Genomic DNA, 22,484 nt, shown 5'->3' on the forward strand with positions numbered 1-22,484 from the left:
TCAACTCGTCCCACTTAGCAACAAGAGGTTTCTTCCATTCAAAAGTAGCCAAATAGATTTGAGGACATAATATTCATGAATAATCTTGCATAATATCCACCTAAGCAAGATGAATATAACTTGAAGTGCAACTATGCAAATAACCACACCAACACCCCCCTTAAATGTAGCTTTAATGGATTAAAATGATAGCCTCAACATCTATGCCACGTCGCCAATATGCAAAATGTATCCAGCCCAAAAGAAAGATGCATCTAACAGAAGTGATAGATAGAAAAAACACCCTACAAGAAGTGATAGATAGAAACCAAAGAGAAAATAAGAAGCTCTCTTGGGACATGGAAATCTAGGGACAAACTTTTCAGGATGTCAAATAACATTCCTAAATTTTTAGGATGGTCTAAGCGTGGCTATTAAAATAACTTGAACAAACTAGAAGCAGCTGAAATTTTAAAAAAGTAAAAATATATATTGTACTCAGTTTGCATTGGCAGTTTTCTTCCTTTAACCTATTTAGAAACTTCTAGAAACATTTTTCTTATTTATGCATCAAATGATGAAGGATGTCCATTCTCTATTAAGAGGGCATTTCTTCCAAGTCCCCAAGTCCTTAAGATGTCAAATACGTCATCTGAAACCCTGAGAGTGCATCTTTGTGGAGCACTAAATTTATGTTACTATACTACCAAAATATCAACTGACAGTCAATTAGAGGACTGAAATGTTGTCAAAAGTTTACCTTTACTCATTTTCAAGCACACTCTACTTCTCTTCATTCACAATCCATACCATGAAGAAAAACACATATCACTAGCCTCCCCTCATCTATGGAGTGTAGTCAACTTAGGCACATTAGACAAATGACAGAGGGACCATTTTTTCCCTCTTAAGGTCTACACCCAAGTCCTCTCATTCCTAGGCATTTCTCTATGAATATTATCCAGCCTACATCTGCCCTTTCATAATGAAAGATATTGCTACCAACCCCTCCATTCCATACAGTGCTGCTAGGCCCTTTGCTCTCATATCTGATTACAAGGATCTATCATCTAACGACCAAGCCTTTGACATAGGCTTTCATCAGCTCTTGACCAATGTCCTCTTATTTAAAGTTACTTCACCATCTTGCCATTTGCTTGGACTTGATCTGAGGGTTTTCTCTAAACTAATTGTCGCTAGTATAAATGTGTGAATTTTCTGTTTTGCTTACTGGTAGAATTAATAAAATTCCTTTCATCTATAAAATCAGAAACTTGTATTCATTGGGGAAGTTCCAGAACTTTCACTCTTATATTCAGTGTCATGGCACCTATGTTTTCTTTCCACTTAAACAACCAAAATGTTCAAATAAGTTTGCAAGCTCTCCAAGTTACTGAATATCATAAGAATCGTGTTCAAAAAACCACAAATAGGAATTTCTTAGTTACTGGATTAAAATTTTCACAGTTGAAACACGTGGGTGTTCTCAGTAGTTGTACTAGGGTGCGATTCATCCACACTATCCCTTTTGTTCAAAAGAATGTTTTTATAATTCCCTGCCACTTCTAACCACCTTCACTCAACTGTAAAGCCGTGCAAAAAGCCACACTGTAATATAACAGGTTTTCAATTGTTAAATGCATGTATTGGCTAAGCACTTGACCAGCCATATTCGAAGATTTAATAATACTGTGTGTACTTATTGGGCTATGAAAATCAGCAAACAGGAGACGTTTCACTGGTGTTTAGTGCACATAATGAACAATCTACTAAGTGATTATTGGCCCTTGGACAATTCTTTTTCTAATTCGATCATGGTGTTGTACTGGTTTTAAGCCTAGGATGACCACTATCATGAAGATCTAAAAGACTCTAGAAGGCCTTTCTGTACAGATCACAGCTCTACGAATTAGTACTAAAGTACCTATTAAAGCTACCATGGTTTTCTTTCTTCCACAGCTTCTGTTTGCCGTTGAAACAATCCTATTGGTCCTCAAAGCCTGGGGCATTTACTAATACAAAGGATACCCTACTTCATCTTTTCTTTTGTTGAAAGGCCATTCTGAGCAAATCAGAACTCTGCTCACATAAATGACTATCCCATTTACCATTCTTTCCTCTGATTTGAAACTGTTAAGTTTCTGTTAAATCCTTTGTTTTAATCAGACTTTTAAACCAATGCAGATCCAATACTGAATATTTAACCTTTTATTGTAATGGAGAAACTCAGATATAAATTGCAGGATGTACAATGCTTAGAGGAGCAGACTGCTGTAACTGTACGTCCTCTAAACTGCATTTACAACCTATATATATACCCTTTCTAAAGGGTATGTCCCTCAAGAGACATAACCCTTGGCACTAACCATATTATTATTAATCCTAAGTCAGCAATCTAGCAGATACAGATTAGTCATGACTAAATAATTGTTAGTTTAGTCAAACACCAAACAAGGAATCATCCTAGAACTTGCCGGCACCTCTAGGAGAAATATATATATAAATTAAATGCCAATCATTAGAGATATATATATTAAGAGACAGTATGGTCTGTACTGTCCCTGTAGGTTTATCTTGGTTATATTCTTAACACTCCCTCTTGACCTGATAATCCTACAGAGAGATATTATATCTAGCAACACCAATACAAATGTATAAGCAAGAATTAATACTCTATATCTATCTGTCTCTTCTTAGTATGTGGTATCATAGAACACATGATACAAAGTCATATTACTAAACCTGTGATATGACAAATCACTGCTACTAGTGATTAGACACAGGTTGTGACTCATAGAAACTGGTATTTCTATATCACAACGAGATCCTAAGTTTAAGATCTACCAGAATACAGGATAAACCTGGAGAATACTAAGATTCTTCCTTTATCCAATTTGTGACCCATGAGCAATGTCAACATCACAATATGATCTAAAACTCATCTAGATCTAGCCCTCCCTTATACCTAACTCAAGGGGTATGTTCATTGAATGGACATTTCCCTCTCTAGGTCAGCCTAATTAACAACACAATTGTTTCCTCAAGATTGGTGCCCATTCCAAGAGTTACTAATGGTTAGTAACTAACCACACTAGTAAATAAAAAGGCTTATAAAAGCCACAAGGAAGATGCCGATTTGTCTAGAGGGAAGAATATGTTTTATTGACCAATACTTTAAGGGAACTCATGCATCCAAATCAGACTGATCTGAAAATCAGAACACTTGTCTTGTCAAAGTTACAAGGAATTAACACTCCGTACCTTTCTAAATTTCAAGAATGACGTATCATTATACAAATGATACCTGAAAACACATCATATTACAAATCTTGTAATATAAGTTATCACCGGAGCTTGTGATCAAATCACTAAGCATCGTTCGTTATACAAACTATCAAATCACCTAGTCTTGTAACACAGGGTGTTTGACAAGGCTTGTGATATGAAGTATTACCTGAACTTGTGATAACAGTGTTGCATAGAATGCAATACTCAGGATAAAGACTAGAGAATAACTAAATTCTCCCTTTACCCGAGTTGTGACGTCTAGAGTTTTAGAAATGTCACTATCACAACATGATCTTGATTTCGTCCAAGATCTAGATTCTACCAGCAATCCATTACTAGAATGCCTTACACAGGATAAAATCCAGAGAATCATTAAATTCATCCAAATCTGTCAGTAGTTCTCTACTAGTCAGAACATTATCTCAAAGATCGTCACCTCTTATAATGTCTTTATACAAGTGTTCATTATTTCAGAGATCGTCACCTCTTAAATAACAAACACAAATGGTGAAGCCCCATAATAGTCAATATCCTGACAATAATATAAATTATCATAAGAATACAAATGATATTTGAAAACACATCATATTACAAATCTTGTAATATAAGTTATCACCAGAGCTTGTGATCAAATCACTAAGCATCGTTCGTTATACAAACTATCAAATCACCTAGTCTTGTAACATAGGGTGTTTGACAAGTCTTGTGATATGAAGTATTACCTGAACTTGTGATAACAGTGTTGCATAGAATGCAATACTCAGGATAAAGACTAGAGAATAACTAAATTCTCCCTTTATCTGAGTTGTGACGTCTAGAGTTTTAGAAATGTGACTGTCACAACATGATCTTGATTTCGTCCAAGATCCAGATTCTACCAGCAATCCATTAGTACAATGGCTTACATAGGATAAAATCCGGAGAATCATTAAATTCATCCAAATCTGCCAATAGTTCTCTACTAGTCAAAACATTATCTCAGAGATCGTCACCTCTTATAATGTCTTTATACAAGTGTTTACTATTTCAGAGATCGTCACCTCTTAAATAACAAACATAGATGGTGAAGCCCCATAACAGTCAATATCCTAACAATAATATAAATTATCATAAGAATACAAAACAATTCAATCATACCTGGATCTTTCCTGAGATGATCACTCTCAAAGAGGTTTGATAACAATACCCGCTTTCTAATTTCCAGTACTTAAGGATAAAGTCTAGAGAATAATTAAATTCTCTCTTTATCCAAGTTGTGATTCATAAACATCGAAATGTCTCTTTCACAACACAATCTGAAATCTATTCAAGATTTCCCAGTAGTTCTCTACTGATTTGAAACACCATAAGATCATTTGCTATCACTACAAATTTGTGCTGAAGGATTGTTTTTTATTACTGCAAACTGATGTTGCAAGACTGTTTGCTGAGAAATGCTTCCACACCATGATGTTTATAAAGGTAGGCCCATCAGATGGTTGGTCACTTTAGATTTTCCAGACTCTGACTCGATATCAAATCTTTCGAGCCCCTTATTCAAGGTTGCCTTGATGAGATGTCAGAGTCCCTCTGAATCCAAAAATTCTTTCCTACAAGAACATTCTTCAGAAAAAAAATAAAATCAAGGCATATATTCTTCTTAAAAAGAAAATACAAATGAAAGATATTATACACATAAGGTAAAAGAAGAGCTCAAGTGCAATAGATACTTATCTTTCCATCATAACCTTGATGAAAGCTTTTGTACTTTATGAGTATACACCATCTTGACATGGTACACTCAGTCTGATTTTGTATAACCCAGATCCTAGGGAGTCAACTTGATCTTCTAGGTACTCTCTCTGACATATAACCTTCTTACAAGATGATACTTATGATTTCTCTGCTACAAAATCTTTATTACTCGAGAATCAATAAAGCATGGTCTACTCCCTCTGAGTCAAGATTCACCATTGAAGATCATTTAGCTTCTCCTTTTGTCAGGAAGGCATACCATGCTAATATCCATGATCTTAGTGTCACAGCATGATGTCACTTTATTCCCTCCTTTCTAAGAGAACCAATACTAATAATCTGAATAGTCATAAGGTTATATAGAATACATCTTTTCTAAGTCCACAATCATTAACACTCCCTCTTGGACTTGAGGGAAGATCAGAAATGCCTTGAGTAAAACGTTTATCTTAATGATCTGTAGTCTCATGATGTAATCTTTATCCATGTGCATCTCATCGAGATATCTTCAATGATGAACTCCCTCTCAAACAAAATAATCAACTTTGTCTAAGATGATAGAATCATTTGTTCTTATTCCAAGGTTCCCTTTTATAGTGGATCATACTTATTTTGAATGGGAGTTTCCGGCATTCGGCTTACTTGCTGTAAATTCTCCAAATGTCTCCATATCTTATGATTAAAAAAAAATAAGACTCTCTCTAATTCTAAGTCTTGTCGGGTGCCAAGAAAACTTTCTGACTAGATGCCATCTCCCCTTCTCGAAGAGCACGTAAGCAATTTCCAGGAACTGACACACAATTCCATATACTACTGATCACAGAATGAAATTCATCAATCAACCCAGTACGTCAATTAATTATTTGCATTACTTCGAATAACAACAATACATGTCCTTTCAAAATTATTGTGACAAATGAATATATAAGTTCCCCTTTTTACTTCACAATTTCAAATAAGGCTCCTTGGCTTTATGCTAATATTGAAATGTCAATATAGATTCCTTCTAATATATAGAAAAATATAATGAAGCCTACCACAAAGAATCGTGGCCATTCATCAACATCAGTATATCATCTTTCAGAAATATTATTCTCATCCTTGGCAAAAATTGACTCTTTTACGGATAATTAATAATGTCCTCAACTTAATATTTCATTATATTTTTTGAATATGACAAGGTCTATATCAAATCACCGTATGCCTTCAACTTGTAATTCTAATATTTCCTCTGAGACAAGCGTACACCCATTTTGTATGTCAGCATACACCTTGACATACCTGCTTTACAGAAAAACTCAATGAAGATTCACACTGAATTCTGCTCTACAAAAAAACTCGGTGAAGATTCACACTAAATTCTACGAGGAAAGATCACAGTCTCTGTTATGTCACAAATAGCTTTAAAAAAAATCATTTGACAATATCCTCATTTTGTATGTCAGCGTACACCCATCTGCAATCCGCAAGTTCAACTCTCGATAATACCAGTCACATAACAGGAGTGAAACTGGCAGACATCAAATCTTGTTACGATAATGACTTCCTGTTGTGACTTCAATTGCTCTATCAACGGTAAGTTCTGCTTAAATGTTCTTCCCGTAAATCATTGTCTTGCCCATCTAAGATCGGTGTATTTATCTGATGACTCACTCCGAATGATTTTTGCGACTGTTCACAAATTATACAGAAATGACTTCTTTGGTAACGGTTAAGGCTTCTGCCAATTGTACTCTTGGCCAGTTTCGTTTGCAGAAGCTCTTCATAGGGTGGTAATAATCTTGCCCAAATACACAGAATGTGATTCGATTCTTTCAACTGCTACTCGACCCTTCCAACTGCGAATTCACCAGACGGGCTCTATGAAGTGTTGAGAATTAAATAAATAACTCATTTTTCTTTTATTATATCTGTATGCAAAGAGGCTATCCTAAAATACCACAATTTACACTGCCTGTGAAAATGGACCAGCAATATTAAATATTTCTCATACTAAGGTCTGATATTTGTGTCGTTGTGCGTAACTTGTAACTCTAATATTCCCTAAATATCCAGAGCCATGCACAAATGACGTAATACTTAGACAATGATTTCCTTCTCAGACTTATTTCTTCAGATCTACCTTCTAGTTTGTAATACTAATCTGAAGGAACATGGCTCTGATACTATGTTAAGTTTCTGTTAAATCCCTTGTTTTAATCAGACTTTTAAACCAATGCAGATCCAATACTGAATATTTAACCTTTTATTGTAATGGAGAAACTCAGATATAAATTGCAGGATGTACAATGCTTAGAGGAGCAGACTGCTGTAACTGTACATCCTCTAAACTGCATTTACAACCTATATATATATATACCCTTTCTAAAGGGTATGTCCCTCAAGAGACATAACCCTTGGCACTAACCATATTATTATTAATCCTAAGTCAGCGATCTAGCAGATACAGATTAGTCATGACTAACTAATTGTTAGTTTAGTCAAACACCAAACAAGGCATCATCCTAGAAATTGCCGGCACCTCTAGGAGAAATATATATGTAAATTAAATGCCAATCATTAGAGATATATATATTAAGAGAAAGTGCGGTCTGTACTGTCAGACCTGTAGGTTTATCTTGGTTATATTCTTAACAGAAACATACATCCTACTCTTGTCTCTGCAAATAGTGTGTTCTACTTTGGCACTAAAACAGCGTTGTTGTCAGCTTTCTTTCGAGATACTCCATCCAACATAAAGATGTTTAAAACCATCATTCTTCAAAACATACAACTCTTTCCGACGAGCCTACCAAAACCAAGCTGACATTTCGGTAAACAAATCTCACACCTTTGATAGAATTATCATCTATGGAAACAATTTTCTGTAACACTAGTTATTTTACAATTCAATTACCCAGGTAAGGATGTTTATACATCAGCTACAAGTCAACAGAAGCAACAATGATTAGTTACCTAAATATTGGAATGAGACAATAAGAAAAAGTCAAATGCATACAGAAGAAACACACAGCAAGTAAAATAAAAATGTAGAGCTGTGACTTACTGTTGATCTTAATTTGCAAGTAGAAGAACAAAGAACATCTGTTATAGCTTCTGTTTTTCCATTATCTGATATATCAATCTGCATTGTATCTGCACCATTCAAAATGCATGTTTCATCCGAAGCAATTGCTGACGAAAGTTTTTGCTTTAGTTTTGTCAACTGAACATTTGATGAAAGAGGAAATAGTACCTGGAAACAATAAAACTATGAGTAAGCTAAACTCATCCATTTCATATCTGAATTATTCCTATAAATCTGCAAGCAAATAAAGACATGAAAAAAGGTCTTTCAGGTTATGAAACTGAGAACTTAATCGCCTATAATGGGGACAAAGAGTCAACTTCCAAAATGGAAACGGATTTTATATGCCATGTCCAACCAGCTCCTAAAAATGGGAGAATATTTCCTTAGTAAATAGAGAAATATCAAAAGATGCAAATCACAAAAGCAAAGGGGACAATCCTGATTCTTGGGGCACAGAGAAAAAATTCTATAGATATGGCACTAGGTTCCCAATTCGATCCTCATGTGTACACTTCCATGCCCATATTGTGGAGAAAATGGAGGAAGCGTTATATTATGGTGCATTCCAACAGTGGTAATGGAGAGAAGATCTCGAATGTAATGTTGAAGTGGGATCATAGATCTCGAGAAAAAAAAATGTGTCCAATAATCAAAATCAAAATAATCTTCCAAAAATAAAATAAAAATTAATTTACAATTATTCAGACATTATTGAAACAGAAAAGCTAAAAAGGAAATGAGATGGATACACACACACTGTCTTGATGTATTCAAATATTTAAACGAAAATTAGATTATACAATAATGTAAACAAAAGTAAGATTAGATCCAAAAGGTTAAAGAGTTGATAATGTTGAAAATTAGCAGACATCCAATAGGTAATAGTCTGAAGAATTTAAAAGCTGCCTGGCATCACACACGCTCCAAACAAGAGACTCTACCCAGAGAAAAGGAAGTAATTGCTTATAGGCTTTTAAGATTCATCATCTTTCTTTCTACAAATGAGCAAGGATTGATTGAATGGAGACAGGACTCTCTGTCTTCTTAGGATTATCCAATTAAATCAACCCATGTGAGACCTTCAAGATGATAATAAAACCTCTTGGAACAATTCAGTTGTCTAGTGGAGTACACTCTAAAGTAGTTCAGCTCAATTAGAATATCAAAAGAGTGAACATTGCAATGTGATCACTCTTTTTAAGAGTAATGTATATGAAATCTTCAAAACTGCTGAAAGTTTTCTCAGAAGATAAACATAGAACAAAATACTGCAACCTAGTGGATACAATTATAGAAATTTTCTAAGAAACTGATCATAATTGATAAAAACTAATTTTTCAAAAGAAACGTCTGCATAATGTGACTCCCAACTATAATCAATTAACTTCATATACAATCTTTTATTTGACAGTAACTTATTTGCAATGTATCAATTTGCGAAGGACTTCTGGATCAGATTGTATAGGAGGTTTAAGGTCTGATATTATCATATTTGGACCCAACTAGAAGACATCTCATCTATAACTCCTCTGGAAGGTGTCAAGTTCAATGTTTGCACAAGTTCACACATATTGCTCTACTTTTTTCTTGTCTGAAATAATATACTGAAAAGGATATCTTCAGCCAGAAAAAAATTAAACACTTGGAGCAAAATGGAGGAGCTAACACCAAGGTCCATTATAGTATATCTACTCAAGATTTAAACACTTAATGATAGCATTGCACTCCAAAAACTCAAAATTAATAATTGAAAGTCATGGCCTGTATCAGTAAGGGCACTATTCAGGGCACATTCTGGTGGGACGGGTCTCATATTCCTCAATGTGTACCATGTTCCTGGTACGGAACTAAATCTTCTCTCACTCAGTCAGATCATGTGGAATTCTCCTTAGCTGGATGTTGTATTCAGCTCACACAAGTGTTCGATTGTTCATCGGGAGACTTGTCGTACTATAGCTGTTGGCATGAGGATCATGGTCTTTTCTGACTTGTAGATACTATGGATTCTTCGGAGTTAGCCATGGCAGCTAGAACTTCTCCCATCACCAGTATTTGGCATCAGCAGTATGGGCACTTAAATGTGCACTATCTCTCTCAATTGACTCGGGAGGGACTTGAACCCGGTTTACCTGAGATCCAGACTCAGCATCATGGTGTTTGCGGAGCTTGTCTAGCTGGGAAGCAGCACAAGACACCGTTCATGATGGTGACTCATAGAGAGCCTCTAAGGTACTTCAGTTGGTTCATGCTGATATTTGTGGGCCAATGCATACACCTTTTATTACTGGTTGCAGACGTTTCTTGCTTTTTGTTGATGATTCTGTAGTAAAATGTGGGTGTACATTCTTAGACAAAAACCAAAAGCTTTTATTGTATTTCAGAAGTTTAAGGCCTTGGAAGAAAAAGAATCCGGTTGTTGTATTATCACTCTTATGTCAAATAATTGGGGGGGATGCGGAGCGGGGCAGAATTTTGTTCTATTGCATTCTCCAACTTCTATGATACACATGGTATAAAACGTCACTTAATCACACCCCACACTCCTTAGCAAAACGGTGTTGTAGAGCGGCGCAATCATACTATTGTTGAGATGGCTCATTCCATGTTACAACACAGGATTGTTCCCATAAGTTTTGGGCAAAGGCAGTTTTCACTGCAATCTATCTCCTAAATAGGTCTGCTACATAGATTGTTAAGGGAAAGACTCCTAAATAAGCTTACATTGGTCGCAAACCTAGGATCAGTCATCTCAAAATCTTTGGCTCTTTAGCTTATGTATGGATTCAAGATGCCAAGCACTCCAAGTTGGATTCCAAAAGTCAAAAGCTTATGTTCACAGGGTACAATGGCAACCATAAGGTGTGTCGATTGATAGATGTAGAAACTGATCGTCTTGTCTTCAGCAAGGATGTTGTCCTTGATTAAACATGTGGACCTTTCCACCCATCCTCATCTGTGCTGAATTCTGAGGATTAGCCTTTGAAGGTTTTTGATTTTGGTGTTCGTCTTCCGCTAGGTCTATCTGATGGGAGGGATGATGCAGCTTCTGAGTTTGAAGAAGCTCAACCTGAGTTTCCTCCAAATGATAGTAATTTTCAACCTGTTGACCCTATTCCAGATCGACTACTAGATGTAGCTCCTACATCCGATGTTGGCTCTTCTACTCTCTGGCCTAAATGGTGGGCTAAGACTATTTGTCATCTTCATCATGATGAGCTCATTGAGGTAGATCATCCAGAAACAAGAGCAAACAACAGCGTACTATCAATTGTGCTCTCATGGCCAATGTTCACAGTGTTTATGAGCCTCAAACATATTCAAAGGCTAAAGGGATTCTTGAGTGGGAAAACGCTATGGAAGCCCAATTTCAAAATCTTAAGAAGAATCACACTGGGTCCTTTTTGATCTTCCTTCAAAGAAGAAGCCCATTCACTACAAATGAGTGTATAAGGTGAAATACAAAGTTGACAAAAACCTTGATAAATAAGGCTCGTCTTGTTGCTAGGGAGGGAGTTCTTACAGAAGGAAGGCATTGACTATGAGGAGACTTTTGCTCCTACAACCAAGAAGAGTACCATCGGTTTTTCCTAGCCTTAGCAGCCCAATTTGGTTGGAAATTTCAATAGATGTATGTTAAGACTGTTTTTTTCAACGGTGAGTTGAAGGAAGAAGTCTATATGACTCGGCCTCCAGGGTTCAAGGTTGTTAGTCAAGAACACAAGGTGTGCACATTGGTAAAAGCACTCTATGGCATGAAACAGGCTCCTCGCGCTTGGTACATCAAGATTAATAAGTACCTCACAAATCATGGCTATTAGAGATGTCCATCTAATCCTAATTTGTATGTCAAACAAATTGGTAATGAGATTTTTCTGGTTGCTGTCTATATTGATGACCCAATCATTAATCGCAGCTCAAAACCATTGATAGGTGAGCTCAAACAGAGTTTGTGCAGCTCATTTGACATGACAGATTTGGGACTCCTCCATTATTATTTAGGTGCTGAGGTTTGACAGACAGAGAACAATATCTTCATCTCTTAATCCAAGTATGCTCGAAGTCTTCTAGATAAGTTCTGAATGCAAAATTGCAAACCTGCCTCCAAACCCATGGAAAAAGGGCCTAAGTTATGATTGACCTATAGTAGATGAATCATTGTTCAGACAACTAGTGGGTAGTCTCATCTATATCATTGCCACTAGACATGACCTCAGATTTGCAGTGAGCTACATTTCACGCTTCATGACAACCCCCAACATTGATCATTGGGTAGCAACGGAGCGTGTGCTGGGATATGTGAAGGGAACTTCTAATTTTGGACTCTTGTACACTCGGAGTCAAGATCCTAGACTTCTTGCTTACACAGATTCAAATTGGGCAAGTAAGTTTTGATGACAAAAATTCCTCTGGGTATGTGTTTAGTTTGGGCTCTGGTGCAATCACATGGGCTAGTAAGAAGCAGCATGTTGTGGCAATCTGCTCCACAGGAGCAGAGTATCGTGGAGCTGTTAAAGCAGCTTGTGAGGCAGTTTGGATTCAATGAATGCTTGCTGATATGCATTTATCTCAAGCAGGTCTGACTCCTTTATTTTGTGATAATCAAGGTGTTCTCAAAATTGCCAAGAATCCAGTCTTCCATGAAAGAACCAAGCATGTTGAAACTCGTTGTCACTTCATTTAGTAGATTGTTAAAGACAGATCCATTCAATTATTGTATGTTCTAATAGTGGATCAGACAGTAGATATCCTCACCAAGTCTCTCGGTCTAGATAAATTTGTAAAATGCAGGGGCTCTATTGGTGTTGTGGATAGATTAAGCATTAAGGGAGGGTACTAAAATAACGTTTTATTAGTTATTCAATGCTCAATAATGAACTCTATTGTAGTTTCAGGTTATAAGATCGTCTGCAATCTTATCTGTAGTTTCTATTTACAAACTTGCTTATTATCTAAATAATGTAAATTTACTTATTGAGTATCTTTACTCATTGTTAATCAATCAAATAATTTACCAATTATTTCGGTAATATCTACTTCAAGGCAAACAATGGTAATATGTTAATCCTCGTTCTTTATGTTGATGATTTACTAATCACTGTTAAGAATAAAGGATCTCTGATAGACAAACAATTACAAAATGTTTGTAGATAAATTCTGATTCAAATATGCAAAATGAAAGTACTTATCTTTCACTATTATTGCAGCAAGGTCTTTGATAGTCTTCCTTCTTCAGCAAAGGTCTCTGTATTGGATCACTATAATACAAATGATGTAAATAATAACAATAATATTCAATAATGTTGATCTTATACTGCAGGTACTCAAATGCCTGTTATTGATGCTTTCACTGCAGTCGAATGAGCACATATATATATATATAAGAGGAGACAGACATGACTCCGAAGAGTCATGTTTATATATAAGAGGAGACAAACATGACTCCGAAGAGGCATGTTTAGTTAACATGAAACTGTTTCAACATTAGTTTAAGTATTGTTGCCCGATAACAACACAAGAGCACAATAATAATATTCATAATCAAGGAAGGGTTAGAAACCCGACACAGGCCATGAAACTTGACGCGGGTAATATGGACCCCGACGGAGACAACAGTATTTGTTGCAGGTAATATGGAACCCGACAAAGCAATAATATCTGTCACAAGTAATATGAAACCCGACCAATTAACTTGGTCAATCATTATGCATATTTACTGTCAATTATTCCATATGTATAGCAAAGGTATATGCATACGTATATGTATGCATAAATCAGTATGAATACATGTACGTATACATATGCCTCTGTGATGCATATCAGACAGTGGCATAGTTATATCTTTGTAATGTATGGTAGATATCAGTAACAGAATACAAATGCTTATATCTCTGAAATGTATTTGCAAATAATAACATCATAGAAGATTCAAGTATTGCTTCTCCTGACGCTAAACATCAACAATCACAGCTAAAGATCATCTCATTATAAAATGCAAACAAGATCTTGCTTCCAACTTTGATATCAAGGATCTAGGTCTCCTGCATTACTTCTTGGGACTAGAAGTGTGGCAAGAAGAGAATTGTATTATTCTAAATCAAGGTAAATACACTATTGATATTTTAAATAGATTTGGACTGATGGACTACAAACCTATATCAACACCCATGGAAACAAATTTACATAAGTTAAAAGATGCAACCTCTGAATCAGAATTTGTTGATCCTACTCTGAATCGTCAAATAATTGGATCCTTGATGTATTTGGTGAATACAGGCCAGACATTTGTTATGCTATAAACGCTCTCAGCCAGTTCAGTATGAGACCAAGAAAATATATTTTGTAGTAGTAAAGCATATCATGAGATATCTACATGGAACTATTGGACTTGGATTAAAATGTGATTATTTTGATATATGTCTACATGGATATTCAGACTCAAATTGGGTTGACATTGTCGTTGATTGTGTTACATCCCAAAATTTTGCTTTATTTAAAATTGTTTGTTGAAGTCGTTGAGCCTTCAAACAAAATTAACGTTGCTTGGTTAATTGCATGTGAAAATGAAGTGCTAGTTGTTCATTACCCAAGGACATGTTTCTAGCCCTCGACCTCAAGTTTCCAAAACTATCCCCGTTTTTGGAAATTGGGGACGACCGAAAACGTTTCAAAGCCATCCCCACCCAAAAAAGAAAATCATAGGCACGTCCTTGAAACTTCGGAAATGGTCATTTTTTTCCAATTCACAAGCCCCACGCATTAGAAGTCATTAAAAATAATAAGATATGTTATTATTGATGTAACATATGTTGGAAAGTTTTTTTTTTCAGTCATTACAAACTCAGCATCCAACTATGACTGAAAATTCAGACTTTTATTCAACAAAACACAATAATTATAAATTAAACTTTTGTTTGATATTCATATTGCAGAGCTGGAAACGACTACTGCTGGATTGAGGAATACTCAAACCCTTTCCAGCTTTAATAATGCTCTGATAGCAGCAATAATCGACCAAAAATACAATTTGTAACTAATCACTGCCCAGACTAGATTGTTGCTACCTATCTAGGAAAGATTTGGCACAATAAATTTAATTGTACTACATATCTCCCATCAATATGAAATTTGGCTTTGAAGTCTTAACATATCTCCATCTATAGCGGATTGATTCTCTATTTTGATGTCATCCTATGTTCCTATTCTTAGATGCTATGTTCTATGCTGACTTAATGAATGGAATTGATAAATTTAAATTATGTTTCTATGATGAATGTGACAATGCCATGTAATTATAAAATTCATGACTATATATATATATATATATATATATATATAGCTGTCCCCTGCATAGGCCAAAGAAAAGACATCCGGGAAACCTATTTCCATGTCCCCCTGTTCTAGAAACTCGAGGTAACATAGATTATTACCTTGATAAACTTCTTTTATAGGAACGCGATGAAGGGGGCAAGCCTTGCCAAAAACAGGCAAGCATAAGCACACCACCTACCATTGAGCTAACAAGTATGCATCCTAAACCACCTTGGTTTAGGGAAAATTGGCCTAGGCAAGCAAGGATTTACCAAGTGATCACTTTGAGCTAACTGGTCAACACACCTACTTAATAAGCTAATAAAATAATCAAGCTAAGAACAAATTCTTACCTTTATAATTTGGGATGATCTCAAAGCTTCCTGTTATGACTAACATGTCTTAATGTAATGATGCCATGGTACCTACATGTTACATACATATATATGTATATATGCGCAAATTCAAATATAACGTACATGAACATATACGCTTACTTAAAATATGATGTATACATGAGCGTGTATTTAGAATATTGTGTACATACACGTATATGTGTATATGCATATACGAGTACAGATGGATACAAGATGGTATCCTTATATTAACACTTTGAGAGCAATTTATAATTCCACTCTTGGCAATGTTTTAATATTATTATTTTGAGTCGTTGACCTATTTTCGATATTGTTGAAATAGCCATTTGTTCTATTGGCCTTTTAATTTTATGAAGCCAAGAATGTAACTCATGTTTTTGCCGCCTTTCTTCTATCTTGTTTGTAACTCCATTTATAGAAGAGCATATCGAGCATGCATTTGAGCAACCAACCTTCTAGGTATTTGTGATTTCCTTCATAGTAGAGTGCACTTCCATATCTGTGATTTATATCTGTGACTTGCAATATATTACCATTGCTCATAACTGTCTTTTGCATCCATACCATGGTTGATATCACCTATAATTGCCTCTATTTTGGAGCTTATTTATCCCTATCTATGATTGTTTACTGGAGAGTGCTTGCAAACTGTAGTTGCTTCCATATCAATAGAGGCCTATTGTACTACAATCAAGGAGCCACCCAAGCATTTCAAGTTTCTACCCCATGGCCGAGGGTATCCATACCCCCTATTACCAATCAAGTTGTGCATTCTTTCTACATTTCCATTACATTAATTATGAATAGAGGCTCTAAGTATATATGCACATAGCATAAATAAATGATAATGCCATGAATAGAGCCAGACGAACTAGGGTCCAAATTTGGATGTTATTTTTGCATAGATGATTGTTAAAGTAAATAAATCGACCCGATTCAACTGCAAATAATTTCTTTTCGTAATATAATAAAAGACAAACATTCCAGTTCTGTGCAATTCTTAAATAGGAGTATAACCTATATGTCTCTAGGGTAAGAAAAGAGGCACCATCAAAGATTTAGTAATCAAAAATGCAATGCCAATGAACCTTCTATTATAAACTATTATAAGCCCAGATTAGGCAAAGATATCATGTCCGAAATAAGCAGAGTTTTCATCAATAAATCTTGGACAGCCACATCGGGATTCATCGAAGATGACCAAATAGGTTGAGATGAAGGGGGTGGGTTGATAACCAACGGTTACATGGAATAACCTGCAAGTCACAAGAAAAAAAGAGTAATCAGCACTAAACAATTTTGTTTTGAATATAAGCAAGTAAAATAGATTGAGTCAGCTCATGGTGATCAATGGGTATAAGTCTTGTTTTTGGCCAAGTTAGGTTAGTGGCAATACATGTTGCTATCATTAGAGGTTAGGGTGACTTCCAGGCAGATAGATGGGCTGATGGGAAGGACTCCATAGTCTAGTCGGCTATATAGTTGACACTCTTACACCAAGATGCTCAATGGCAAGACAGGGGTGTTCAGTGCCTAATCCTAGGTAGGGAGGGCCTTTCTCAGTTGAGATTGTGTAGGGTGCTTAAGGGTTCATCGTTGGGAGGTTAAGCCCCTAAAAATGCATTCTCCTCTCCACCAAATTCCAAGACTTGCACCAAACAGGGTCAAGATCTACATTATTAAGCCTTCACAATTATCGGTATTATTCTTTATATGTTATTCAAGTTCAGTGAATCATGAAAATATCATGTGACGGTTACAAATATTTTCTTCAGTATTGATCAGTTGAACTTGGAAGAAAATGATCTCTCTTTCCATTAAGTAATGGTTAGTTATGATGGTATATATATATATATATTGCATTTGATGGATGAATGCTCTTTCAATTGTTAGAGAAAATAATTCAGTTAATCTATTATAACCATTGATCTCTTTCATATGAAAATATAAAATACTTGTTATAACTCCCCTCTCATACCATGAATATGAAAAGGTAATAGTGTTCCATGATATGATAGTTGTTAGTTAAGGCTAGGAAAAACGAGATGTTACATATGGTATCAGAGCTCTGGGTTCGACACTAGACCTTGGGCCCACCATTGTTTTAAAGGAAGCTTACAATGTAATGTTGAATGAGACAGGATGAAAACTCAAATTACACCTCAAAAGAAACCCTGCCACCCGGTATTCTTCTTTATGATAAATAACATGCCATAACTTGACTACCTATTGTTCCATACCTAAAGATGATGAGGCCCTAGAACATGCCTTGCTTCGGATCGAGAAGGAAAGGGGTAGGTGGACTCCTGCAAGGAAGGCAAATATGAGAACCCAGCTTATCAAAACTTGGAATGCTAAGCAAACTAACCCACAAATGATCTATCATGTATCTTGTGAAGGTCATGATAAAGCCAAGGAAGGAAATGGACTGGATGCCCGGGGATAGGGTGTTTGATTTCCTTGAAAGAGCCATGTCCAATTTACTTTACATAACTCAATATTTTATAATGCAAGTCAGAAAATCACACCAGAGTTCATCAAGGATAGCTAAGAAGGGCTGAGATGAGTGGTGTAGCCCATATGAATTGGACACATAAAGCTGCAAAATCAGAAAAATGAATCAGAACTATAAAAAATAACATAATTGGAATCTAGTCTGTCTGTCAAGTCGAGTGATGGGTGATCGAGCACATAATGTCCTTTGGAAATCCGTGGCTAGGGTAGAATTAGTGGTGAATGATGTTGCTATGATCACTAGAGGTCAGGATAACTTAGTCGGATGGATAGACTATTGGGAGATACCCATAGTCTAGTAGACTGTGCAGTTGGCAACTCTAACACCAGGATGCTCAAGTAGTAGGATGAGATGGTGTACACATGCCTTATCCTGCACAAGGTAGGGTCATTCTCAGAAGAGAATGAGTTAGGATTACACTAGGTCCAAATGCCTAGACTTGCACAGTACAGACCAGTTTCTACTTCTCTTGATGAGATGTGATCTAAACCTTGTTAATAATCAGTTATTCTTTTAATTGCATGTTTATCTCAGTTTCACCATTGCATTTTATGCAATTACATTCTTGTCCATATGAAATGGTAGTTCAGATTTCGCAATTAGATATTATTTACATATGTCGCAGTTGTTATGAAATGATCGAGCTAAATTACTATGTACATAGGTGCATAAATTGGAAGTGCATTATGTGAAATAATTAATATTGAACAAGATATATGATATGAGCTGATGCTATGAGAAGCACTGTATGGATCTTCATGGATAGATGATTTTTTGTAGAAAATACATCTCTGTGAACCTCTTTTTATGATATTACTAACACATGGATGATTAATATGAGAAATTGCATGGAACCTCTTTCTTAGTAAAGCAAAATATTATGAACTTGATTGTGGATAAGCGAGGGAAGCTAACCACCCTATGGTTGGGATTTCTATAGGTAGAATCCCAAGGAAATGTAAAGTTTTGTGGAAATATTGGACCCAGGGCCAGAGCCACAATTTGAAACGTTTGTGGACAGAACATACAAGCGTCCAAGCCACACTCCCATCTCACGATTGCATGTGGACGTGTACTCCAATGGCTTAGGAAACTAGGATGCAGATAGTGCAGTACCATGTTTATTATGACCTTGATGGTCTTGATTGGATGTATTATAATCCTTCATAGTATATTATGGCTATTCTTTTGGATGCACTGTTATAGATGTATGATACACATGTTGTATTGATTCCATATGACAATAAATTATCATGATGTATTGGGATGCTTATGTTTATATTAAGCACACTTGTAATTATGTTGATGAAATGTGAATGCTTAATCATATTAGGAATTATAATTGTTGTCTCATTAGTAGCTACTTAGAGTAGTCTATTTCTTCCTTCCATTGATCTCAATAGATTTCATGCTCTGCAAGAATTTATCATTAACTTTCTTGTTGTGTCCTTTCCAATTTATCTGAATATATTGCCGAATTAGAAATTCTTCTTTCTTGAATCTTTCCCTTGTCTACTCATTTCCATTGATGTTCTTTCTTTCGTATATGCTAACAGGTACATGTTGTCTTGCTTGATCTGAGATGAATACTGTGACAGATGTCAATTAAAGTTGAATGAGTTATGTATTCTTTATTTTACTTCTTCTCTCACATGTCTTCAATGACAACCTTTTTTTTTCTTATATGTTGCAATTATTCAAATTCACCCTATAGGATGGCAAGATCATGTTCTGATACCATTTTAATGTCCCCATTTCTATTTGAGAACTACTTGATTGCACTTTATTATTTTTCTTAAATTCTCACTTCTTCCAAATGTTCTCTATGTTCTTCTCTAAAGTTCTGACTGATGATGTAACTTATTATTATCAACTGTGATTTTTGACACTAATACTGGTAATGCTCCTCTTGGCCTAATCACTTATATCTTAGAAAAAATAGTTGATTCACTGACGAGTGATATGGCGCCTAGCTTAGCATCAATTCCTCTGAAAATTTCCTTCCTTTATGTCTGTAAAGTCATGCTAATTGTGCTTGACGATAATCTAGGCCACGTCTGATATATTCCATGTCTTATTATCTATCCTGACTTTGGCTGATGTACAAGCTCCCATTATTGGCTATATATTCAGTGCTGACTGGTCCTTATCATAACTATGGTAGTAGTATGTATAGTCTATGTCTCATTATCAGACTTGGGTTTTGATTGTTCAGTCCACTAGTATTCTCAATATGTAAAGTCTTATGAATATGTGTGACTGAAACCCGAGAAGGTGCCTGAAACCCTTTCAATATGACAGGTATAAGAATACCTGATTTAATATGAATGCTTGGATTAATGTGAGGAGGATTTTTCCGTAAAAATCTGTACTGGTCCTAATTCTAAGTATTTGGTAGAGGGTTTTGTTCCCAAATTAGAATCTGTATGTAATCAGTAATACTGCTCCAGCAGTTCCGTCTTGCCAATATATTCCTTCAACTTCCAATAGTATTATTTATTTGTTGCTGAGTGTGATAGATTATATTCTTTGATAATAAGAACTTAGATATTTCCTCCTGCCGTGGTAAGTTCAGAAGGCTGCCAAGATAGGATATCAAATATATTTATTAATTTGCTATTATGTCCAATTCATCCGCAAAAAGTGCTTGTTGGTTGTCTTGCACAGTCAATGCCTCCAATGTTTTATGATGCCTCTCAAATGACAATATACTGTTGTGAATCATTGTGATGAAGTTCATGTGAAAGGTCCTGTGTACTTGTATGGCTGTCGAAATCGTTGATTGTTAACAATAATTGGAAGTTCTTCTGATCATATCAGCTAATTTGTCTAGTCTGTCTGTGTATACTTCTCTTTCTCTTCCGTATATGAGACAATTTATTTTATTAGCTTATAGCACTGACAGGATTGTTGGGTCCATTATGTACAGGATTGTCGGGACAATCCTTCTTTGTTGGTGTTAGATTAGTACCTTGACGGTGATTGGGTTTCTTAGTGATATTACTATGGTGTGTTTGTCATAAACTCTCCATGACACGTGCCTGGTTGTTCTTATCATATGTGTTTTTTTGTCTCCTCGTTCTGTGCTTAGCCAATGATGCTGAATCATCTCTTCAACTTGGTGTCTGGTCCTCCAACGTGAGCTGGAAAACTCCTCTTTCCTTGCGGTAGCTATCCTCTTGATTTGTTTTAATCATTATCTTCCATGTTCTCTCGTGAGTCTCCCCCATTATTCTCCATTCGCTTATTCTATTTACGCCTGGTTCAGATGCTAATTGTCTCGATAGCTACTTCCATTATCTTCTCTAAGCGCTGATTAACTGGTTCAGATGCTAATTGTCTCGATAGCTACTTCCATTATCTTCTCTAAGCGCTGATGGTTAATCTTCTCTGTTCGATCACTCTAGATGCGTAGGTCACGTTGATACATATATATTTATTACTTTGTTATCTGCTAGAGATTGCAATTGTCAATTAAACTCTACATCGGATTGTTACCCTTCTATATTTTTTTCTTATCCATCTGCTTTCCTTCTTCACTGATTGGTGTTGTCTGTAGATATATTTCCCACCCCCGCCTCCTCTTTCTCCGTTCTCTGCTCCCTTAAATATATTTGATATTTGGGTAGATATATTTCCCCCCCCTCTTTCTCCGTTCTCTGCTCCCTTGAAAATATTTGATATTTGGGAAGAGTCGGGACTTCTCCTGGGTGGTGACTCTTAACTTATTATTAGTATTAGTCATACGATGCAATAGTAACTTTTAAGCCAATTAGAGTCAAGAATTTTTACAACATATGTCTACACACTATAGTTTTAAATTTTCCATTTATTTAAATGATTTAAACAAAATAATTTATCCTTTCTTTGATTGGCTTAGAGCAATAATAATGAGTAAAATTAATTTTCTTCACAGAAAATAGAAAATTAAGATATTTTGTGTACTTTTTAATACATTAATTATAGCTTATGTCATATTTTCTAAAACTTTTTTTAAACATATTTAATGCATTCATTATAGCTTATGTCATCTTTTATACAAATCTTCTTTTACCATAGAAAATCATTTTTAGAACTATTTTAAACATAAAGATCAAATAGTAATTATATCAATGACATGACATGTTGACTATTTTCCTTATATAAGAAATAAAACTTAAATCTTAATATTTTTCAATATAGTTTTATTTTATTTTTAATATTTTATATTATT

At 35.5% G+C, this 22,484-nt stretch overlaps 1 protein-coding gene across 2 annotated transcripts in view; it reads right to left on the reverse strand.

Annotated features, from left to right (window-relative positions):
• LOC149556330 (uncharacterized) overlaps nucleotides 1-22,484 on the reverse strand; it is a 220,752-nt gene that overhangs the window by 130,138 nt on the left and 68,130 nt on the right. For both annotated transcript variants that reach the window (XM_089830591.1, XM_089830590.1), the window contains exon 5: nucleotides 8,048-8,236. In XM_089830591.1, the coding sequence (XP_089686717.1) occupies nucleotides 8,048-8,236 (189 nt within the window). The remainder of the gene's footprint in view (nucleotides 1-8,047; nucleotides 8,237-22,484) is intronic.

The sequence above is a fragment of the Cupressus sempervirens genome, chromosome 5 (assembly GCF_028749045.1).
Source record: "Cupressus sempervirens isolate cs-2001-9-10 chromosome 5, ASM2874904v1, whole genome shotgun sequence".
Taxonomy (NCBI): Eukaryota; Viridiplantae; Streptophyta; class Pinopsida; order Cupressales; family Cupressaceae; genus Cupressus; species Cupressus sempervirens.